Genomic DNA, 24628 nt, shown 5'->3' on the forward strand with positions numbered 1-24628 from the left:
TAATTTTACAGAAAAAAAAAAATCTTTAGAATTAGCTTTAATAACTTAACCCTCTGGGGCCTGAGGTGATTTTGGGGCCCTTGAGATGTTGACATGCCCTGATATTTGTGCTTATAACATACTATTGACCAACATGTATTTTTTTTAATATTCAGCACAAACTGTGCTACAATAATATGTGACCAAGATGGATGTACATGTTTGCATTTTTTAGAAAAAAAATATTATGCGTGGTTAGTAAGTTTTGGGAAAAAAAATGTAATGCCATTTTGCTTCTCAAGTAAATGTATCTTGATTTAAGAATGTTTACTGTATTCTGTAGTATTTCCATGTAATACTATCTGTATACCATAAAAATGCCACAATACTTTTTTGTAAGAGTTTGAATCAAATGTAAATTAAAAATAGACTATTTATACTAGTCCAGTCAAATGATTAATTGACAGCACTAAATTTATACATCTTTTTCAGGGTTTTCTGGTTTGGTCACTCACTGGTTTGGTAGTTAGCCAGAAATCCGCCAGTGTGGATGATGCTGTCTGTACGTAGCTTCACGTACATGTTCTCTCGGGTGGAGCTGATGGGAGGAGGAATCTGATTCCCACACAGTTTGGCCACCTCAGGAGAACTGGTGCTGCCGCCATCATACACCTGGTAAAACATATACACATCAGGGAAAGATTCCAACTCAATACCTTTCAATAGCGAACTCTAATAGCAAATCGTCTATTTCGACGCTCTCTGACCGCCAAGTAGTCGTAGTAGCAGTTGATGCTGTTCTCCAGGTGAAAGTCTCCAAAGCTGAGCTCGACTGTGCTTCCTGCACTGGTTTTGATGTGCCAGTAGCATTCGGCGTTGGCGTGATATGGCAGGGGGTAGTTGGGAGAGGTGAAGCCTCCCATACTTGTTGTCAATGTCCCACCGCAACCTATAACAGAGACACATGGTAAGTCTGAGATGGTGTAATATAGTCCACTGATCATCTGATGCAAAGTGGAATGCAAACTCCAATCAAATTGCTCTGAGATTTCTGGGACTCCGGGTTTTAACCGGTCCTCTTAGAAACAATATTGTGTGTATAAGGTAGGAGGTTGATATTAATGCTCGATATGAGCAATTCTGAGGAATAAATGGTGGTTTGCAAGGTTTGTCCCATTAAAAATTGTAAAGGCATTTAGATTTTTGTCAGAGGCCCTTAAAAGCAACTAATCTATAGCAGACTTTCAATACCTCTGGAGCAGTGTTGTTCTAACATTTTAAACTAATAAAAATTGTTTTCTTTACAAAAATAAAGTTGAAATAAAATACAAATATTACATAAAAAACAGATTAGAAATGTTGCTTTGGCAACTAACTGAAAATAAGTTTAAGCTGAAGCACTAAAATTGCTAAAACAAACTATAAATTAAAATATTATAAATATGACAAAATTTTAAATAAATAAATACATACAAACATACATAACAAAATAAATAAAGCCATACAGAACCATTACAAAAAGTATGAAAATGGAAAAAGCACATGGCACTAAAACTAAAACTATTAAAAATAATTTTCTTTTTTCAAATAAAGCTGACATAAAAATTAAATATAAATATTAGACTAAAAACTTGAACTTAAAAACACACAAAAATGAAAAATTTGCCTTGGCAACTAATTGAAATAAAATAAGTTTAAATTAAAGTACTAAAATGAATAAAAACAAAACTATAAATCATATATAATAAATTATATTATAAAGTATAAAACATTATAAGTTACTAAAAAAGAATTAAAACAAATATTTAAAAAACAAATGAAGCCATAAAAAGTAAAAAAAAAAAAAAAAATGAATATATATATATATATTTAAAAAAAAAAATCTAAATATTAACAAATATTATAATAGTATATAAATAATACTAAAGGATCGCCGATTTGGACAAATTACGTATCTGCCCAAAAACAGCACCAAAAAATAAATAAATAAATCACAGTTAGTCATTTTAAATGACAATCAGACATGTGGGCAGTTCTACTGCTGACTTCATGTCAACAGTCTGGCTGATATTCATCTGACTCGGTACACAAGTACACAACAGGAAAAGCATACCTGTCTGTGTGCCATCCCAGTGGGCTTTGAATCCCCTGTAGGTGAGTGTGTGGTCAGATCTGAACTTCAGCCACAGTCTGTTGCTATGTGACGCTATGATGGGTGGACCATTTGTTCCACAATATTTACCAATCAGGGGGGACGTTTCATAGCCTCCATCTCTGTAAAAGAAAGGAAAGTGTTCGAAAACCAAAAAGTGACCAAATCAATGACCCAAGACGCTAGAAAAGTTCCTCACCTGATTTCTAAATAGTCAAAAGCACAGGAACTGAACCCCTCCAGCTCAAAATCTGTGACATTCAGCATGATCTGCATGTTGACTTCCACAATAATTTTAAAGACACACTCCCGATTGTTGGGGTAATTGTCGGGGTAGTTGGGTGAGCTGAACTCCCCGGTGGGTAATCTAAACACCTCACTGCAATCTGCATAGACAAAACATGAGATAAGAGACAACATTTTGTTCCTTTGTATATCTCTACATACAGTGAAATGACAATAAAGCTCACTTTACTTGACCTGAAAAAAGTCAGTCTTTTTAAACCCAAGCTTCATTATGAGGCCTGTACTTTCATGGCTTTTTAAATTGGATTTTCATATCCAATTACTGCAATAAAATTATACCTGTGCTCGCATTGATGGAGACATATTCAGCAGAAAAGCCTTCTGCAGACAGACTGGAGTCAGAGACCAGCAGGACGGTCATCAGACTATCAGTGCTGGTTAGAGATGGAGGAACGGAGCGCCCACAGAACCTGAGCACAAAATAACCAACATTTTCCAACATATTCATTTACAAATCTTCAATTAAGGGATGACTGTGGCCTAAATATTCAAATGTCTTGGTTTACCTGCCCATAAGAGTGCCAGTCAGTGCTGTTCCGTTATCGTAGACATCCACATAGTCGTATGCACAGTTGGTGTGATACTCCAAGTTGAAAGTTGTGAATGACAGACGGATGAGGTTGCCAGGTTCAACGGAGATGTACCAGGTACAATTGGCTCCATGAGGGTAGTCAGTGGGATGTCCTGGGCTGGTGAATGAACCCGTTGGTTCTGTGAGAGTCTCTCCACAACCTGTAAAAATGAACACAAGTGTTGAAATCATTTGAAAATTCGTTAATCAATGGAGAAAGAGTATGTGCTGCTTATTGTGGGAATCAAACCATGAACCTTACGCTTTCCAGGCCAGACCTTTAACCTGTATTTCTCACCATCACTGGTCTACTAATATCGATTCACCAAATATTAGCATAAACACAGAAATCTCAATTCAGTTGATTCCAATAAAGTTTGACAACATGTTACTAAGCTAAAAACTTAATACTCAAAAACATCAAAACATCATACTAGTCTATTTTTAATTAGTTTTCATTACTGAATGAAATATATTTATAATCCAGTCATTAGCCATCTTGGACTAACTTTTCCACTAATTTATTGCATCTCAAAATAATGTTGCCAAAAATGTTTGTTTTTTACAAAAATAAATAAATTATATATATATATATTTTTTTTTTTTTCACCATAATAATCAATGAATATTCAAAGATATACAAGTCAATGCGCTCAAAGATTCGCATTTTTGTTCCAAAAATGGCAGATGGTATCGTGGCCCATAGAAACAGTCGATAATGAGGCATCTAGGTATATATATCTATGGAGCATACTAAACTTCAGCCGTGAAACTGGCTAACTAGCACATTATTAGGAAAGGCAATTTGCAAAGATTCATAAAAACCCTTATAATCACTTCTTCTGTAGATAAAGCTGGATCACGTATGATTCAGGCGAACATAGACACATTTATTTAGATCGGGGATCAGCTCATTCACTTCAAAGCGAAAGTAACGTTAATCCTCTGCATCTTCAGTGGCTCAGATATCAGGAGTAAATGACGACTGCTATATTCATTATTACATCCAACAACTAAACACATCAATCACTTAATTGGAGATATCTTGTCTTCCCCTGCACCGGAATCGGACAGCTCTCAGCTCACTCAGGGCGGGTCTAAGGTAAGACGGTCTTGTCAACTATCGTGGGGGGGGGGCCTGTACAGAACTACATCATTCTGACAGGAACCTCAGAACAGCCTGATTTGAGAAAGGGGATTTTAAAATAGGGATTTTTAAAAAACCACCGGGTGGATTTTTATCATTATAGGATGGACGTGTACACACACTTCCAACACACATTTATGTTCAAACAACTTGTAAAGTGAATTTTGCATCCGATGACGCCTTTAAATAAATCAAATCCTGTAAATACTACAATAAAACCTATTTACGTTGAAACTGGTTTAAGTTACGTTACCATATTCAGTGGAAAAACTGTAAAATCACATTATTTGTCATTTTACTGTAAAATACTGTGAAATTTATGTTTTTTTGGAGATACCAGCTATGAATTATTTATTATATTTTGTTAATTATTTTTTATGTTTGTTACCAGGAATGTACATTTGGGTATTTAGTGTTATTTAGTTAATGTTATTGCATCGCTATTTACAGCAAATTGAACAGAATATTTTTTACAGTGAACATCTTTCATGTTGAGAATGTGCCTGTTTGGTCTTGGTAGGCAGCTTACTACGTAGTATATATAATATATTTGAACAAGCTACTGTACAATCGGAAACAACAAAACAACAGTTCACCTTGCTCTGCAGATGCAAACTCAGCAGTGAAGCCATGGTTGGAGACAGATGAATCGGTTTTGAAGCGGATGAACATGGACCTCTGGGTGGATTCCAGCATGGGAGGCATGTTAATTCCACAATATCGACCAATCAGAGGGGAGTCTATGCTGGGACCATCTCTCACCTGAGTGAGTAAAGAGTGAAGTTTCAGAAGAAATGTAAAGTGTAATCTGTATGTTGGCTGAATAGGATTAACACATTGCTTATGTTGTACCTCAACATAATCGAAGACACATGTGCTGCTTCCCTCAACGTCAAAATTGAGGAAGTTGAGAGTGACCACATAGCCCTCGGGTTGGTTAATGACCCACTCACACACTTTGTTGTGGGGATAGGGGTCAGGGTGGAGGGGAGTTCGAATCTGACCGGTTCCAGAGAGGGTTCCTCCACAAGCTAGAGAAAATAGTTCAACTCTGAGATCACAAACTTTATATATCATACTAATATTAAATTATGTTCATTAAAGCTAAATTAGCTTTAACATATTTGGTACTCAATATTGTGTTTAATCTGTTCACACAGAATGTGGTTTTGCATTCCACAGTGCTGCTTTGTCTTTGTTTTTTTATGTAAACACGCAACAGATGGATGTGATTGAGCGTGGCACTTGTGTCTCATGTCTTTTGGAGCATCTCTTGCATGACAGCATTCTAAAACTACACCACTCAAGTCAAGTTTAAGTTGTTTAACTATCACATACATAAACAACGTATGTACACGGATACCATGTTTACATTCGGATCAATGCTTAAACGACGTAAACAGCGTATCCGCATACATACATTGCATATGTTGTTTACGTATGTGATACTCTCCAAAATGGCACTATAGGGTGATGCGGAGGAGACAAATTGTTGAATAAAGTTGTTATTGTTGTTTTCTTTGCGCACAAAATGTATTCTCAAAGCTATGTAAAATTCCACCACTGATGTCACATGAACGATGTCCTTGCTACGTTTCTGAGCCTTGATCGTGTAAGGATCCTTGCTGTATATGGGAGGGTCAGAGAGCTCTCGGAATGCATCAAAAATATCTTAACTTGTGTTCCGAAGATGAATGAAGGTCTTACAGGTTTGGAACGACATGAGGTTGAGTAATTAATGACAGAATTTTCATTTTTGGGTGAACTAACCCTTTAACTTGTTGCACTAAAATAACTAGTATAGACATACATACTGTATACATAAAAACAAAAATGATCAAAAATGAAAAAAAAAAATAATAATTTATTAAAACTTTGACCAAAAATAAAATTAAAACGGAAAATTAAAAAAAAAAACTGATTGAAAAAAGTATTAAAATCTCAATAATACTAAGAAAACACTGAAACACATAATATTCTCAGCAATAAATTATTGACATGAGCATTTTAGCAATATTTTAAAGAAATTACTAAACCAAAATGGTGGAGAATCAGTTTAGCTAATAGTTTAAAGTCGGCATGAAATGATAAATTTACCTTAGCTATTTTCTAAATGTGAGTTATTGATCTTGTGTTACTACTATGATTTTTACTCAAAATGTCATAACTGGACTTTCCAGTGAAAACGCCAGATTTCTCAATATTGACATATGCAAAACTTCTCAAGTCACTGGCAACGCCCACATCTCAACATCCAATCAGCTCACGCCCAGCTCTACATTTTCTCATTTTGATAATCTATTACACTCGGTTGTACATCAAAATATAATACTTCTGTTTTAACGTGACTTGACACAAACAAAGCATTCATGTTTGCATTTGCATGTTTACACAGTCTGGCCTTATTTTTACTGTTTTACTTTTCAGAAAAATGGAAGAGGTGAATTTTGGCATTCAGTTGGCAGCATACGCTTTACATAAATAGGAGGTTTCAGTGTCTCACCAAGTTCATACATGGCCCTGAAGCCAGCACGGGACACAGAGCTGTCAGACTTGAAACGAATCCAGAGTCCATTAGTGGTGGACAATATTGGTGCCGGCAGCGTGGTGCCGCAGTACTTCCCAATGAGTGGGTCGGTCTCACCAGTCCCGTCTCGAACCTAAAAGAGATTTGACTTGGTAATGCTACTGAAATGGCGATGTTAAAAGATCATCAACATTAATTACACAAATCATACCTCAACAAAATCAAAAAGACAGCCACTATGAGTCTCCAGGTCCATGTGGGTGAAGTTAAGCGCCACTTGTTCACTACGTGGCATTCTGATGATATAAATGCACTGCCTATTGTGAGCATAGTTATTAGGCCAGTTAGGAGAGATGATGATGCCTTCTGTGTCTGTAAAGACGCCTCCGCAGCCCGGGTCAGCTGATGGCACAGAGAAAAATTGCATTAAACTAAAGCAATTCATCCCAATATTGCAAGACTACTGGCTTTGCCCATTTGAACCCAGTATTGATCCAAGCATCATGTTCCTCTCTGAGTTTACAACACTTGCAGTATGACTGCTCACTTTTAATATGTATATAACGCCAATAAACTGTTTTATGAGCATTTGAAAGGACAGTATTCCACTGATGGATCTGTTACAATTATCCATAATTTAGTTACTGGACTTACTGCTAATGCATTATGACTGCAAACAAGAAAATAGTACTGTAACATTCATTTGTGTTCAGGAAACTGTTCACAAATGAACAAAAGTGAAAGTAAAGTATTTATAAAAGTCTATTATCCTCCCTAAAATGTCCCATAATCCCCCTCTCTCTCTGTGTTTTGACAGCATGGGCTTTACTTACATGGTGAAGTAGTGTATGTAATGTGAAATCCCCGATCGCTGATGCTGAAATCAGAGTGAAAGTGGATCCAGGCAGATGGTCCTGTTGTCTGTAGAGGTGGTGGTGATGCCGTACTGCAGTATTTTCCCAGAACTGGGTCTTCTGGGAGCAGTCCATCTCTGATCTACAAAATAAATCCAAAAACTCAAGCATTTTTAACACATATACGCACAGAAAACACCTTTAAAATGCAAGATGCAAGAAGCTTTACCTCCAGGTAGTCAAAGTTACAGTTATCATGGTGCTCCAGACTGAGGGTGCCAAAAGCGAATGTGATAAGCAGACCAGGGTTCACATTCACCGTCCAATAGCAGTCCCGGCTAGGTGGATAGTTACCTGGGTACCCGGGTGACTTGATGTCACCATATGTGTTGGTCAACTCCCCACCACACACTGGAAAAGAAAGGAGTATTGAAACAAGATACAAATTCAAATAGTTGCTAAGATTACAAGAGAGGCAATCAATTTGACCAATCAGTAAATGCGGTCACATTTGCTGCTGTTTGATGAATTTGTGCACGCAAAATCCAGTCATTTTAATAGGAACAGGGAAATTTCAGGTTAGGGTGAAAGATTTCCCAATGGGTTCAAACTGATCATGCAGATTCGCCACATTGACCAACAGAACGCTGCTTGGTTTGAAAGTGTCTTCTGTGTGAGCTGTGTATCGTCATACATCACGATACTATTGACAATAATCAATTGGATCTTTTTTGCCTGAGACATTTCACTAATGTGACCTTAATTTAAGGGCATTCTTGGTTTACCTGGTGCCTGCGATTGCCAGGCTACGGTGAAGCCGCGACCACTGACTGAATGGTCAGAGCGGAACCAGAAATACAGAGAATTGTGGGAGCTGAAGAGCTCGGCTGGGGCGGCAGTGCCACAGTATTTCCCGATCATGTAGGCGGAGGCGCTCTCGCCATCGTGGACCTGCAGGAAATCGAAGTTGCAGGAGGCGCTGTTCTCGATGTCAAAGAAAGGGAAGGTAATCCGCAGAATCTGGGAAAAAGAACAGATTACTGACCACAAGAAAAAACAAAACCCAAAGTTTAATTCTATAGATCACATCTATGAAATCTAGAAAAACTAAATTCTGCTGATTTGCAAAAAAGGCCTAATATTACATAATCTGATGACGGTGAGTTGAAAAATATCAGTAAAAACTTTCCAGCATGTACAATTTTTTCACAAAATAAGAAGTAAGGTTTTTCTAATTCTATACATTTATCAGCCAAATGTAAAAAGGGTATTCAAAATGTATACTTTAACTTACAATCTGCAATGAAAAAAAAATAACATTAGAAATATTAACAAATGTTGTATCAGTATGTAACGAATGTATCAGTCAAATGTCAAAAAAAGTATTCAAAATGTATCATTTAACTTGCAATCGGCACAGGAGTGGAAAAACCTGTTCAAATACTCAAAGAACATTACATAAACACAAGTTTCACAAAATCTGTAATTTTCTGTCACTGTTTGGATGTAGTAAAACGCCCACAGATGTAGCAGAAAACATCTGGGTCATGTATGCATTTTCTTCTGTCGCTGGTCATAAAATAATGTCTTGAGAATCATTCATACATGTTACAATCAGCTGAGAACTGAACAAATAGTCGTAAGCTGGCTTTGTGGCAGTTTTCCTGTAACTAGGGGTAGTACAAGACTTCTTCACTGTACAAATGGTTGTTGAAAGCAAAAATGATATGAAATGCACATCAAAACAAGCACTATTTTTTGAATCAGCACCCCGACATTATTTAGAAACAAGTATCGGATTTCATGGACTGGATTTTTAAAGAGGTCACAGATGTATCTTTACTAACCTTGCTGGGGTCGGTTCTGATGACCCACGCACAGCTGACCTGGTGATCATAATCACCCGTTCCAGGATTCGTAGGGTAGCTGAATGTGCCAGCTGGACTTTCCAAAACTCCTCCACACTCTGACACACATAAAAGGTCACGATGTTACTGTATACTGTATAAATGTATAAACACACACTATCACATACATCACTTCTCCAAAAACACACACCTTGCTGTGGAGTTTGGCACTGTGGACCGGTCCATTGGGAGGTGCAGGTACAGGTGTAGCCGTTGATGCCGTCGGTGCAGGTGCCTCCGTTCTGGCAGGGATTGCTAGAGCACTCGTTCACGTTCTGATCGCAATTCTGCCCTGTCCAGCCCGGGTCACAGCGACAGATGTAGCCAGTTGCTGTATTCTATGAAAACAAAATATGCTGATGGAAACAGAACAGAGAGGGGAAGTCATAAGAGATAAACACTTACCTCACACTGGCCATTTACACAAGGATTACTAGTTCCACAGGTGTCACTGATCTGAGTACAGCCCGTAGGTCCATAGCCATTACCCACATAACCAGGAGGACAGGTGCATGATGGGATAATACTTCCTGGAAGGAGAACAATTCATAATGTAGTTCAGAGATGTTTTATTTTTCATCAATATGCAGATTTGCCAATGATAGTGAAGATGAGACACAAAAACACAGCCTGGCAATAATTTAATGATTTTAAATTAAACATACTGCTGAGGGAAATATGACGAGAAAAAAAAAACTGTTTATTAGACACATATTAACAACGCACTAATGTTTTGAAGAAAAATCTAGAAAGAAAAAGTGTCAAAGATACACAACATAATATTACAGATATGAACAAGAACTAAAAATCACAGCATTTTATTAAAACAGTATTCAGGAAAAAATATAGTTTTTACGTTGCTTTTGCTACTTACATATATTATATATTTTATTACTAATTTATTTGATTTTATTAAAACAAAGATAAATGAAAAAAAAAATGGTTTATTGTTCACCATCCAAATTTTATTTATTAAACAAGCAAATTTAATAAGCATTTTAGTCTGAGTAAAACTGACTGGAATTAATGAATATGACAAAATATATAAACTGTATATTATGCACATTAGCAACACACTAATGTAGAAAGAATATGATTATGAAGAATATAATCAAAGATATACAACATAAACGTAATATTACATATGAACAATTATTAAAATCCACAGCATTTATTTTTAAAAAGTGTACTATTTCAGGAAAAATATAGTTTGGTTTTATTTTCATGTGCTAGTTTTGGTCTTGGTCAACAAAGATGTTATTATCTAGAATTAGATGCTTTTAGTCACAATAAAATTTCCTGAAATGAATGAATATCACCAAATATTGATAAAATTATAAGAATATTTCCATCAAAAAACAAACACTATGACTAAAACAAACAAACCTGTAAAAATGGACACATATAGCAACAATATCTTTTATATCAGGAGGTTACATCACAACAATTAAAGTTTAACACCCTTTTTATTGATCCTGTTAAATCATAAATGCTCCTAGTCATGCGCTGCTGTAAAGAATAACTACAGTAAAAGTGTGCAGTGATTGTGTGTACGTGTGTGTGTGTGTGTGTGTGTACCTGGAGAAGAAGTACAGGTAGCCAGTGGATAACATCCTCCATTGTTGGTGGAGCAGATGTCAGCTTGAGTGCAAGTCTTCCCGTCTCCCTCATAGCCTGAGGACACACACACATGGGGTCAGCAGTCTCATCTTACATTTAATGGCTATTTTAGCCTGATCATTTCAGCGTGTCTGGTCTTTCTCTGCAATCTAGTAGTCAATTGAGACTTGTAAAGCTGAATATATTAGCAGGACTTGCAGACAGCACTGTCCTCAATGAACCCAGCTAATGGATCTCTTCACCTCTCTGAGCTTTCGATCTCCATCTCTCCCAGAGGGAATATAATGAAATGCAGAACACAAGCATCTGTCTCTTGTTTGAAACATATTACAGTGAGCAAAAACCATGATTCAGCAGGATTTTACAGGCCAGCCTGTGCTGAAAACAGGACAGAGGACCAGCAAGCATGTGAGATGTACTAAAAATAATGTCCAGAGGGACATTATGAACTAGAAATGAATCGGATTCAGAATATTAAGATGCAAATATTAAATGCATAGTTCACCCAAAACAACCGGATCTTATTTTAAATTGCATGAGAATCAGGATGTGAGCTAAACCTGGAGGACACTGGCCGCAGTGGAAGGAGCCCATGGTGTTGAGACATGGCACCATGGGGGAAGTAGAACAGCCTCCATTGTTTGTGGCACATTCATCGACATCCTGGCAGCTGTAACCGTTACCCTGCCATCCTGGAGGAACCAAAAGAATTAACTTCATGAAATAATGTTCTTATTAAGAATCTGTTAGGCTATTAAAAACCTTCAATGGAAATTCACCTAATAATCTTTTGCATAAACTAAGATAAATGATTGATATATGGCAATAATCATATGTGACGTGGCTCAGCTGGGCTGAGTGGTCTGACCTGCAGGGCAGGAGCCGCAGTAGAACGAGCCCAAAGTGTTGAAGCACTGCACAGGGGGGTTTGTGGAGCAGGGTTTGTTCGGGAGGCTGCACTCATCAATATCAGCTGTGCACGCTGACTCTCCGGGTGGAGACATCCAGCCAGCATCACAGATACACTTATATTTGGGCTGAAAAGAGACATTAAAAAAGATGAATGTTGTTCCAAAGCTGTATGACTATTTGTTACGTAGAACACAAAAGCAGACGTTAAGCAGAATGTTCAAGCTGCTCTTTCCACAATAATATTAAGCAGCACAATTGTTTTAAACATTGATAATAAGAAATGTTTCTTGATCAGAAAATCAGCTGATTTCTGAAAGATCATGTGGCACTGAAGACTGGAGTAATGAAGATGAAAATTCAGCTATGTATCATAAGAATAAATTACATTTTAGAATATATAAAAATTTAACAGTTACTTTAAATTGTAATACCGGTACTATTTCGCAATATTACTGTTTTTAATGTATTTTGGGTCCAATAAATGCAGCCTTGGTGAGCAGGAGAGACTTCTTTAAAAACAAACAAAAAAATGATAATAAATGAATAAATCTTACCGACCCCAAACTAATATTAGATAACACTTGTGAGGAACAGACTGAAAGTTTAGTATTTCCCTCCGATTAAAACTATTATACAAGTCAAATGCACTGGTCTTTAATGGTGTTCTCTGTCATTTTTGGAGAATGGAAATTTTATGTAAAAGGGTAATGTCACAACGGATCATGATAAAATCACATGGAATGATAAGGAGTCAATGCCTTACATTTTGGCGTTGGAATATTGTTGTATGAACCACTTTAATGATACATTTATGACACTATCGCATTTATTTTGAAGCTTAAATGTCCTTATTAGAATGAGTAAAATCCTCTCAAATTTCTCTTAACAGGTTCGACAAGAGGGTACAGTACATAATGAGAGAATTTCAGAAACAAATCATTTTGGGGTGAACTACGGTTTTTCAATGTCGGTTTTTTCATTTGTACATCCAAATGCATGTGGAAAACTGAGAATAAATACACATCATTTTGAATCACCTCATTGGGATTGACTCTGTCTGAATCGATGCACACACCGTGAACACACAGATCCTGACTTCCGCCTGCACAGTCATCATAGCGAGATGTACAGTGTGGACCGTACCATTCTGGAGTACAGGTACAACTGATAAACAAAAGAAAAGTCAAATATGAACATTAAAATCTCACATAAACACTAAAAATCCCACTCAAGGGAAATAATGGAGGATTACGTGTAAGATCCGGGTGTGTTCACACATGTGGCCCCGTTCTGACAGCCCAGCGGAGTTCCTGCTAACACCTGACACTCATTCACATCCACTGCACATGTGGGACCCTGTAGAGAGATTGAACCAAGTGGCATTCAGAATGACATATGAACAGGACAGAAGGACAGATGGCTGTCTGAGTGACTGACCTGCCAGTTGTCAGGACAGAGGCAATAAAATGCGTCTAACAAGTTCAAGCAGGTTCCTGCGTTCTGACATGGATTGCTACTGCACGTCTTCCGCTGTACTGTCTATGAAATACATAATGCCATAAAACTGAGATTAAATCGTAACTGCTGAAATGGAAGGCGTTTAATCATGAGCAATAAGCCTTGAGTGAAATCGATGATTACAGCGATACCTGTTCTATTGTCTGAACTTTTGTCTCAAGCGTCGTCACTCTGGTGTTGAGCTGATTGAGCTGGTTTGTAATCTCCGGAGAAGGGCCACTGTTCTTTATGGTATTGATGTCATCTTTATTAATTTTGATCTGGAACAGAGTTGATTGAAACTTTTTATTAAAACTTTACCTACATGCAAGAGCTGAAGAGCTGATAAAATGTAAAAACTGTAACTTGAATGCAATGTAAGTCGCTTTGGATAAAAGCGGCTGCTAAATGCATAAACGTTAAAATGTTAAAGTGCTTCAACAACACAGAAAAAAAAACAAACGCTTGCTCAGTGCTGACTAGAATAAAGAAAATTGTATGTAAATGGAATAAAACAAAATTAAACGCAATTATTTAATTAAATTAAATTAAACAAAATGCACATAAAAGAAACTAAACAAAAAATAACACGTCAAAATAAAACAACAAAACAAACCTAAACAAAATGCACACAAAAAGACAAATGAAACAAAAAAAAGTAAACAAATAAACAAAATAAAATAAAGAACACAATTGAGCAAATTGCTTCAATAACAGACAAAATGCTTGCTCTGAGCTGACTAGAATAAAGAAAATGTAATGTAAATGAAATAAATCAAAATTAAACACAATTATAGAATGAAATGAAATGAAACAAAATGCACACAAAGAGAAACAAAACAAAATAATACAACAAAACAAAAACACAATTAAATATAAAACAACAAAACAAACCTAAACAAAATTCACACAAAAAGACAGTAAAACAAAGCAAGTAAAAATAAACAAAAAATAATCAAACAAAATGAAATAAAAAAGTAACAACGAAACAACTCAATTAAATAAAATAAAGGAAAAACTAAATCAACAAAACAAAACATAACATGACATGATACACCCTACAGACATCTCATCTCAGATTTATTTCATTATACTGACATCACTATAGCATCACATTCTTGACCCAACATAAGCCTTAAGTCTTGCAATTATTAGCTCTTCTAATATGAGCCATATTTTTACTCCGGAATCTGATGCTTCAGGCAAACTCATCATGAACTAACCTGATTTATCTGCTGGATGAGGTCCTCGGCCCCCACCTTCACACTTCCCGACCCTGAGGTTGTGAAGCGAATGTCTTTGTTGTAGCCAGCAGAGAATGTGAGGTGACCATTTTCTGATATCATACGAGGTCTGCAAATCAATCACCAGGTAACTTTGTAGGACATGTTTAATTTCTAACTTGCAGTAGAAGTAATAACCTGTTTAAAAACAATCTATACGGTTCAATAATATCATACGTTCCATGTTCAAATCTTCACATTGAAGCACAAAATCTTCACAAAATTATACAGAGAGTTGCAGCAGGGAAAAACTCAAACAAACCCCATCCAAGCGTTTGAAACTATGAAAACTGATCTATTCAAATTTCGTCTCAAACATGGCAATGTATCACTCTTTCAAGCAAACAGAAAATATTGAATTTAAAATACATACTGGTCTGTGCTGATGTCCCTTTTTTGCCTGTTGTTAGATTTACCACCATGGTCACACTGCAGTCCAGAGAGGAAGAGCAGAAAGACTAAGGGCCAGGAGAAGCTCAGTGTCCGAGCCATGCTGAGAGAACTCGTCCCAAGACGCTCTTCAGACACTGTACTGTACCTTCACACCTAAACCTGCCTAAAACACAAGCAGCCGGAGATGCACTTTGGCCCCAAAGAGTCTTAACGCCACTGCATTTCCTAAAATCACTCATAAAGAACATGTAACTGTCTAGAGGGCATTTAACTCTGCTGCATGCCAGTGATTTGACTTTATTGGTCAAGTGTCAGTGGCTGTCACATGTTTTTGGAGATCAGTAACCAAAGTTAAAACTGAAACTGCTGCTTAGGGCTCATTCTCTGAATATGAACAGCTTCATAGTAAATTACCCATTAAAGCGAATACAGATGCATCTCAGAAAATTAGAATATGGTGAAAAAGTTCATTTTTTCTTGTAACTTATTTTATAAAGTGAAACTGTCATATATTTTAGATTCATTACATGTAAAGTAAAACACTTTTTTGATGATTAGAGCTTACAGCTCATGAAAGTCAAAAATTAGTATCTCAAAATGAGCTTCAGGTCAGGCATGTTGGCTGGCCAATGAAGCACAGTAATATCATGGTCAGCAAAGCACTTGGAAGTGGTTTTGGCACAGTGGTCAGGTGCTAAAGTTCTGCTGGAAAAGGAAATCAGTATCTCCATAAAGCTTGTCAGCAGATGGAAGCATAAAGTGCTCTAAAATCTCCTGGTAGATGGCTGCATTGACTTTGGACTTGATAAAACACAGTGGACCAACACCAGCAGACGTCACGGCACCCTAAATCATCACTGACTGTGGAAACTTCACACTGGACTTCAAGCAGCTTGGATTCTGTGCCTCTCCAGTCTTCATCCAGACTCCAGATCTTGATTTCCAAATGCAAAGCAAAATTTCCTTTCATCTGAAAAGAGGACTTTGGACCACTGAGCAACAGTCCAGTTATTTTTCTCCTTAGCCCAGATAAGATGCTTCTGACGATGTTTCTGTTTCAGAAGTGGCTTGGTAGCCCTTTTCCTGAGACGTCTGAGCGTGGTGACTCTTGATGCTCTGACTCCAGCTTCAGTCCACTCCTTGTGAAGCTCTCACAAGCGTTTGAATCAGCTTTGTTTGACAGTATTCTCAAGCTTGCGGTCAACCCTGTTGCTTGTGCACCTTTTCCTACCCAATTTCTTCCTTCCAGTCAACTTTGCATTTAATATGCTTTGATACAGCACTCTGTAAACAGCCACACCTTTCAGTAATGACCCTCTGTGACTTACCCTCTTTGTGGAGGGTGTCAATGATCGTCTTCTGGACCATTGCCAAGTCAGCAGTGTTCCCCATTATTGTGGTTTCAAAGAACAAGAGATACCCAGAATTTATACTGTAGGGATGGTCATTTATTGAAACTCAAATATAAATATTCTAATATTTTGAGATACTGATTTTTGACTTTCATGAGCTGTAAGCTCTAATCATCAAAATTAAAACAAAAAACTTTTGAAGTGTTTTACTTTACATGTAATGAATCTAAAATATATGAAAGTTTCTCTTTTTGAAATAACTTACAAGAAAAAAATACTTTTTCACGACATTCTAATTTTCTGAGATGCACCTGTATAATCGTCTATTTAAAACACATTTTAATCTATACTTCCACTGATCTGTTGTTTTTGTGTAATCAAATGAAGGAATATGTAATTTCACACACTTTGTGACAATAATAAAAAAACAAATGTTCAGTAAAAATTACATTTTATTTATTAATATATAAATTTACAGAAAAAAAATCAAATACAACAATATAAATAGCCTTAATTTGAAAAAAAAAAAAAAAAACATTAAAAAAGATGTTATATATACACACTACACATAACTTTTCCCTGTACACGGTTGTTTTCTTTCAGTCCATGTAATGTCTATTTTGAGATCATGAGACGTATAAGATGTGAAACCACATGGACGTTCAGGCTGTTTCCCAGCACACGGTACTGCTGCTTAACGGAAATGTGCTTTGGAAATACTGAAAAACAGAAAAAAAAACAGATTGAAACAAAATATAACAAAATGGGTTAAGCACAGTGAATGACATTTCATAGACAACTACAATAATGTACTATTTACATTTAGTCAATTTAGCAGACGCGTTTATCCAAAGCGACTTACAAATGAGGACAATGGAAGCAATCAAAATCAGCAAAAGAGCAATGATGTGCAAGTGCTATAACAATTCTCAGTTAGCTCAACGCAGTACACGTAGCAAGTTTTTTTTTAATTATATAATAAATAAATAGAAAACAGATAGAAAAGAAAAAGAATAGAGCAAGCTAGTGCTAGACGGATTTTTTTGCTTTTGTTAATTGTATAATAAATAAACGTCCCGTGTCAAAAAAACTGACTGAATTCTTGACTATTATGTGGTAAAATGCTTAGAGGAGTCTGTCTAAAAACAAACTCTGACATCATTTGCAGCTGTTTTTGAATTGAATGGAATCCTGTAACAGCTTATTATCTGCATGGAAGCCAAGAGTGGATAATGGGAAGTTATTTATTAACCTTCTCACACTCCAGTGGAATGACAAAGTGGACTTTAAAGCTTATGTTGCTGAAATATTACATCATAAAAGGACATCTATGCATATCTATTTATATTAATGTTAAGTTTGAGAAGATTTCTGTTAATTCATGTGATTTTATTGTGTGCTGTGAGGTGTGAATGGGGTCAAAGTCTTACTGAAATCTGCAGGAAAGCCCATGAGGTTGGCGATCTCTCTGGGTGTGAAGTATCTCAGCTTTAACTGAAGAAGCTGCTTTAGTCTGTCCTCTTCAGAAAGCACCTCCAGGTTCTTAAATGCACTCTCTAGCTCTACATCCACACAGGACTGCAGGACAGAGCCCGTGCCCTCCACATAGTGACCATAACTACACAGAAACAATCAATGATTATAACCAACAAGGATATTAGCTGGGGAATCCTTTTAAATATGGTAAACATGTTAAATAGTACTCCTATTGGTGGCTGAAAACATTAGTAAATGTAGTATATATTAAATACATTTTAAATTTTTTCTCATTATAACTGGTTTACATGAATATAAAAAATTATAATGAAGATAAACTTCAAACTTAAAATATAATTTTTATATGCATTTAATTGTTATATAATAATTATGATGTAAACAACCAATACATATATTTTTTATTAATATATATATATATATATACACATGCACTCATAGGTCACTTTATTAGGTACACCTAGCTCAGAAGTATTTAATTAATTAATTAATATACTTAATAAATATCATAATATATACAGTACTAATATGGTAAGGCACACACACCCAAACTAAAAATAAAAGAAAAAAATATATATAAATAATTATAAAATTAAACATTAAATTAAATATAAAAAATGTAAATTTATATATTTTCTCTTTTCTTATAGAATATATAAATAAATGTATAAATAAAATAAATTATGTATTTATCATAATACATACAAATATTGTAAGGCACACACCCTTTAGTGAAGCAGACTGATCTCCTGCTGCTGGGCTGAACTACATCCATCAGTAAAGCGTATCTGAGCAGGGTTTTGGAGGACAGCAGATACTGATCCATGTCTTCTTCATCCACCTGCAGGAAGTCCTGCAGCCTCCGAACTGTTTCCTGACTGTCTTGGATCCTCTTCCTTTCCAACTCTTGCTCTGTCTCCAGCTTAAAAATGATCGTCCCACTATTTTCTCTCTCACACTCAGATGATGTAGGATGATTGTGTGGAACAGTGAGACTGTCTGGTGATTCAGACATGGGGAAGCCCTCCATAATCTGCCAGTAGAACAAAAGCTGTAGTATGCAATAGCAACTGCATTAGTTAGAATAGATCTAAATAGAAAAGTACCTCAGCTGAAGTAGAGAAGGAGAAGGATCCCGGTGGTCTCTTTGCAATGAGGAAGTATCTGAGCCTAGAGTTTGGTATCCCAAGCTGTGGCAATAAAAACCATCACGAAAACAAGACTGGGATACAGTTTTTGAGATTTTAAAGAGATGAGGAGACATGCTTACAGATGATGGTGAGATCAGAAACTCCTGAAAGTTGTAGTCACACTCTCTCAATGTCTTAAGCAAAGCATCCCTGTAAATTAAAAGACCAAAACAGCTCAGTTATGCTTTTTGATACGAACTCAAAATTGGCTCTGATGGTTCCATGAAGAACCTACAACATCATGGAAACTTTAAAGGGATAGTTCACCCAAAAAACGAAAACTCTGTCATCAAATACCACTTGTTCCAAACCTGTATGAGTTTCATTCTTCTGAAAAACACAAAAGAAGATATTTTGAAGAATGTTCATAACCAAACACCTGACGGTAGCCATTGACTTCCACAATATTATTACATACTATGAAAGTCAATGGCTTGGCTAACGTCAATTGTTTGGTTACCAACATTTTTCAAAATAGCTTCTTTGTGTTCAACAGCTGAAAGAAATTCATACAAGTTTGGAACAATTTCAGGGTGAATAAATGATTCCCTAATAGAATTTTCATATCCCTTTTAGGTTCTTTGTAAAAAAAGTGTTGAAAAAAATGTTCTTTGGTTTATTAAACTCTTCTAAAAATATTATTTTAAGAACTATTCACTGAAAGGTTCTCAGAAATAGTTCTTCTATGCCATCACGGCAAAAACCCACTTTTGGTGAGTGTAAGACCAATTTTTAGGTAATGTTTTACTTCTTTCATTGTTTAAATATTTTGATCCATCCCAGTTCAATGTGCAGAGACAGCTATAAGATTCTTTTTAGTACAATCAATGGTGACAGAAACACAGAGGGGAAACCAATGACCCCATTGGCTCATAGCCATGTAACTATGGTGATTTCAAGGCTCCTGTGCCGCGCTGGTTACCTTGCAGCAGAGGTCTCAAAGCCCTTCACATTCTCCAGCAGAATGAAGAGCGGCCGCTTGTTGAGCCTGCAGGGACGAAGAGAGGTACATTCTTTCACAATCACGTTCTGGGAAAAAAACAACTCTGGCAGAGCTTGAGAGTAACACAACGGACTTGAGAAAGGGCAAATGGAGAGGGAGAGAGAGGAAGCTTCATTGTCCTTTCATCAGACATGAATTAATAATGTCAGAGGTGCAAAAATACTGTACTGTAGAATGTACACTGCCAGAAAATTTGGCTTGTTCATAGGAAATAATATTAAGAAAGAGAGCAAACTCAAATTTGGAAATCAATATCAGAGAAACAATGTTTAAGTGACTTAAAGGAGCACATTTTGATCAGTCGGACCTTGGCAGAAGCTCCAGGATATAGAGGAAGCTCTTTGTTCTAGGGTCAGCAACATCTCCCTGCAAACCAATCCTGTTGAGAAACACACATTACCTTTAGTCAACCAATTTAGCAGCCTTTTCCATGTTACAAACGTTTGGGGTTGGTAGGATTTTTAAATGTTTAAAAGTCCATTATGCATTTATTTGGTCAAAAATACAGTTAAAACTAATATTGTGAAATATTAATATAATTTAACAGTTTTCTAATTGAATATATTTTCAAATGTAATTTATTCCTGTGATTCAAAGCTGAATTTTCAGCATCATTACTGCACTCTTCAGTGTCACATGATCCTTCAGAAACCATTCTACAACCCGAATTCCAGAAATGTTGGGACGTTTTTTAGATTTGAATAAACTGAAAACTAAAAGACTTTCAAATCACATGAGCCAATATTTTATTCACAATAGAACATAGAGAACATAACAAATGTTTAAATGGATAAATTGTACACTTTTATCCACTAAATGAGTTCATTTCAAATTTGATGCCTGCTACAGGTCTCAAAAAAGTTGGCACGGGGGCAATAAGCAGACTCAGGAACAGCTTTTTCCCTACAGCTGTTTCCCTACTAAACTCTGCCCAATGATACCCCCCTCACACACCACTACAAACTCTTCACCCCTCACCATCATTAAATCGATTAAAAAAACAAAACAAAAAAACAACCAATCTACACTGAGTACTATGTACTGTAAATTTTTATTTCTATGCACTTTCAATGTTCATTGCACTAGTGTTTATATATCTTAATTTATAGCTTATTCATATCCATTTGTAATTATTTTCATAGTTTTTGCTCATAGTGTACATACATTTACTGCACAATCCATCTGTATAGTATGTTCATATCACCCATCTGTATATCATACTGATAGTATTTAAAAACTTGTAAATTATGTCCATAGTCCTCTGCCTTATCTGTATATTTCTGTACATATGTAACATATTGTAGGCACTGTATATCCTGTACCTCTGCTTATTGCACTTCTGGTTAGATGCTAACTGCATTTCGTTGCCCTGTACCTTACATGTGCAATGACAATAAAGTTGAATCTAAAAAAAAAAAAATAAAAAAAAATAAAGGGCTGAAAAAGCACAAAATTTTGATAAGATTCAGCTGGGAGAACATCTATCAACTAATTAAGTTAATTGACATCAGGTCTATTACATGATTAGCTATAAAAGGGATGTCTTAGAGAGGCAGAGTCTCTCAGAAGTAGGCTATCCAATCTGTGAAAGAGTGCATAAAAGATTGTGGAATACTTCACAAAACAACATTCCTCAATGTCAATTTTCAAAGGCTTTGCAAATCTCATCATCTACAGTGCATAACATCATCAAAAGATTCAGAGAAACTGCAGAAATCTCTGAGCGTGAGGGACAAGGCCGAAGACCTTTGTTGGATGCCCGTGGTCTTCGGGCCCTCAGACGACACTGCATCACTCATCGGCATGATTCTGTCATTGATATTACTAAATGGGCCCAGGAATACTTCCAGAAACCACTGTCGGTAAACACAATCCGCCGTGCCATCTGCAGATGCCAACTAAAGCTCTATCATGCAAAAAGGAAGCCATATGTGAACACAGTCCAGAAGCGCCATCGTGTCCTGTGGGCCAAGGCTCATTTAAAATGGACTGTTTCAAAGTGGAAAAGTGTTCTATAGTCAGACGAGTCCAAATTTGACATTCTTATAAATCACATTCGCTGTGTCCTCCGGGCTAAAGAGGAGGGAGACCTTCCAACGTGTCATCAGCGTTCAGTTCAAAAGCCAGCATCTCTGATGGAACAGGGATGCATAAGTGCATACGGTATGGGTAGCTTGCATGTTTTGGAAGGCACTATGAATGCTGAAAGGTATATAAAGGTTTTAGAGCAACATATGCTCCCCTCCAGACGACGTGTATTTCAGCAGGATAATGCTTAACCACATACCCCAGCTATTACAACAGCATGGCTTTGTAGTAGAAGAGTCCGGGTGCTGAATTGGCCTGCCTGTAGTGCAAATCTTTCACCTATAGAGAACATTTGGCGTATCATTGAAAGAAAAAGATGACCACGAACTCTTCAGCAGCTGGAAACCTATATCAGGCCAAATTCCAACATCAAAACTCCAGAAACTCATAACCTCGATGCCCAGACGTCTTCAAAAAGTTTTGAAAAGAAGAGGAGATGCTACACCATGGTAAACATGCCCCCGCCCCAACTATTTTGAGACCTGATCAAATTTTAAATGAGCTCATTTTGTGCATTAAAATTTTTACATTTCTCAGTTGAAACAGTGAATAAAATATTGGCTCGTGTGATTTGCAATTCTTTTAGTTTTCGTTTTATTGAAATAAAAAAAAAAAACCTCCCAACATTTCCAGAATTCTGGTTGTAATATACTGACTTGCTTCTCAAGTAACATTTGTTATTATTATCAATGTTCAACGTTGTGCTGCTTAATATTTTCGTGGAAACTGTCATTTTCAGGTGTTCAAGATTTACTTGAAATATAATGCTTTCATAACATTATAAATGTCTTTATTGTTACTTTTGATTAGTATAATGCATCACTGTTAAATAAGTATAAATTCATTTTTCAAAAATAACACAAAAAAGTCATAAAATTTGAAACATGCGGGCAAAAAAAAAAGTTTTGTGTGAACTACTACTTCAATTCAGAAGAAAAACATGCTGATCACCTGGTGAACGGCTGACATGGTGGGCTCATCAAAATCACGTCAAAGTTCAGTTTGTCAAAATCCTGTAACGTCATTCCCTGACACACAAAACCAAAAGAAATATTATTAAACAACTATACTTAAAAAATAAAGAAATAACTAATTAAATAAATGACTATTCTTCAAAACAAAACAAAAAAACATAACCTACTCTTAAAAATCACACTTAGAACAATTCACATATCGAAATACACAATGTTATAAAGCAAAAATGTTAAGTTAAGTGTTGATCGGAAAACTATATTTACAAAGACAAATTTACTCCACATTAATGTAATTTAAATATCGAATCCATCTTCATCATCACACTTTAATCCTCCATCTATTGTTGCAAGCATTGTTTTATATTCTTACGAACTGAGGCCAGTGGCAGGTACATCATTACCATGCTGACGAAGCACAGAACCTTTAACCACCACAAAAACCACTCGGTTACACTTTCACCTCCTATTGCTTTTAAAAACGCAGTCATGAGACTATGTGCTGGTAGAATTAACCAAGAAACATCATGTTAAGGATGTTGCAAAAGAGACATGTTGTTATGTATGCAATAAATCAGTTAAATAAGACAGATGTTTGAGTTGCAGAAAGGTCAATAATCTGACATAACTTCACGCAAAAATGCCAAATTATCTTGCTAGATTATGTATATTATCGTCTGTATGCATTTGCAAAATAGGAGGCGCTTAGTGTTCTGTGAATGCGTTCAAACAAAAGGTGTCTAATCCAACATAACCAATTGAGATTCATGAGGGCAAGCACTGACCTCGATAGTTTTTGGCAGGAGTGGGGTATTGGGGAAGTTGTGTTTGTAGATTTCATTAGCTGTTGTGTTCACATCCACAGCAGCAACAACTTCAGCAGGAACTGAGCTCTCTGAAAGAAACGCACAACGTTACTGAGAAATTATCTAGTCTTTACAACACAACTCTAAAGACACAAATAAACCTTTTCTCAGTCTGTGAATGTCATATTTTGTTTATGAAGAAAACGCATTGCAAATGTACAGTAAGGGAACAGTGACACCTGTGGGGATCATACAACAACAGAGACAGCGTGTCAATCATTTTCTAGACACTTAGATTCTGTATCAGTCATGTTATCAATAATCGCTACAAATTTAGACCAAATGCCGTACCCTTTAAAGCATAATGCATCCCTCCTATTCCGCTGTATAACTCCAGAACACGGAGTGGCTCCATGTTCTCCATCTTTTACTGCTGATTAATGTTTATGATATTTTGACAGCGTCTCAAGCATGCCACGTGTGTGCGCTCCCGATCATGACCCTCTAGAAACAAGTGCATTGACGAAGCGTTCCGCTTTAGTATTCTTTCTCTTATTTTACTCTTAGTCTTGCTAA

General features: G+C 36.3%; 2 protein-coding genes across 2 annotated transcripts in view; both read right to left on the bottom strand.

The window, feature by feature from the left end:
* LOC306863123 (cubilin-like) overlaps window positions 1-15247 on the bottom strand; it is a gene marked incomplete at both ends in the record, with an annotated part of 41470 nt that extends 26223 nt beyond the window's left edge. The window contains 25 exons of the mRNA XM_079406315.1: window positions 495-651; window positions 747-928; window positions 2093-2253; window positions 2331-2517; window positions 2717-2847; window positions 2944-3169; window positions 4752-4917; window positions 5008-5186; window positions 6659-6815; window positions 6894-7084; window positions 7516-7678; window positions 7766-7947; window positions 8322-8556; window positions 9384-9502; window positions 9595-9781; window positions 9849-9973; window positions 11022-11117; window positions 11624-11755; window positions 11932-12100; window positions 13013-13139; window positions 13228-13331; window positions 13413-13514; window positions 13625-13753; window positions 14696-14825; window positions 15129-15247. Of these exons, the coding sequence (XP_079262441.1) occupies window positions 495-651; window positions 747-928; window positions 2093-2253; window positions 2331-2517; window positions 2717-2847; window positions 2944-3169; window positions 4752-4917; window positions 5008-5186; window positions 6659-6815; window positions 6894-7084; window positions 7516-7678; window positions 7766-7947; window positions 8322-8556; window positions 9384-9502; window positions 9595-9781; window positions 9849-9973; window positions 11022-11117; window positions 11624-11755; window positions 11932-12100; window positions 13013-13139; window positions 13228-13331; window positions 13413-13514; window positions 13625-13753; window positions 14696-14825; window positions 15129-15247 (3856 nt within the window). The remainder of the gene's footprint in view (window positions 1-494; window positions 652-746; window positions 929-2092; window positions 2254-2330; window positions 2518-2716; window positions 2848-2943; window positions 3170-4751; window positions 4918-5007; window positions 5187-6658; window positions 6816-6893; window positions 7085-7515; window positions 7679-7765; window positions 7948-8321; window positions 8557-9383; window positions 9503-9594; window positions 9782-9848; window positions 9974-11021; window positions 11118-11623; window positions 11756-11931; window positions 12101-13012; window positions 13140-13227; window positions 13332-13412; window positions 13515-13624; window positions 13754-14695; window positions 14826-15128) is intronic.
* Window positions 15248-16936: 1689 nt separating this feature from the next.
* Window positions 16937-24564, bottom strand: LOC306862964 (tRNA (cytosine(38)-C(5))-methyltransferase-like). The gene is made up of 10 exons (XM_079406084.1): window positions 24404-24564; window positions 24032-24141; window positions 23227-23303; window positions 20495-20566; window positions 20107-20172; window positions 19265-19334; window positions 19101-19184; window positions 18720-19027; window positions 17931-18118; window positions 16937-17219 (listed from the first exon to the last, which is right to left on the bottom strand). Exons 1-10 carry the CDS (start codon window positions 24474-24476, stop codon window positions 17116-17118), a joined length of 1152 nt encoding a protein of 383 aa, XP_079262210.1. The 5' UTR covers window positions 24477-24564; the 3' UTR covers window positions 16937-17115.
* Window positions 24565-24628: the final 64 nt, after the last annotated feature.

The sequence above is a fragment of the Barbus barbus genome (assembly GCF_936440315.1).
Source record: "Barbus barbus genome assembly, chromosome: 44".
NCBI lineage: Eukaryota > Metazoa > Chordata > Actinopteri > Cypriniformes > Cyprinidae > Barbus > Barbus barbus.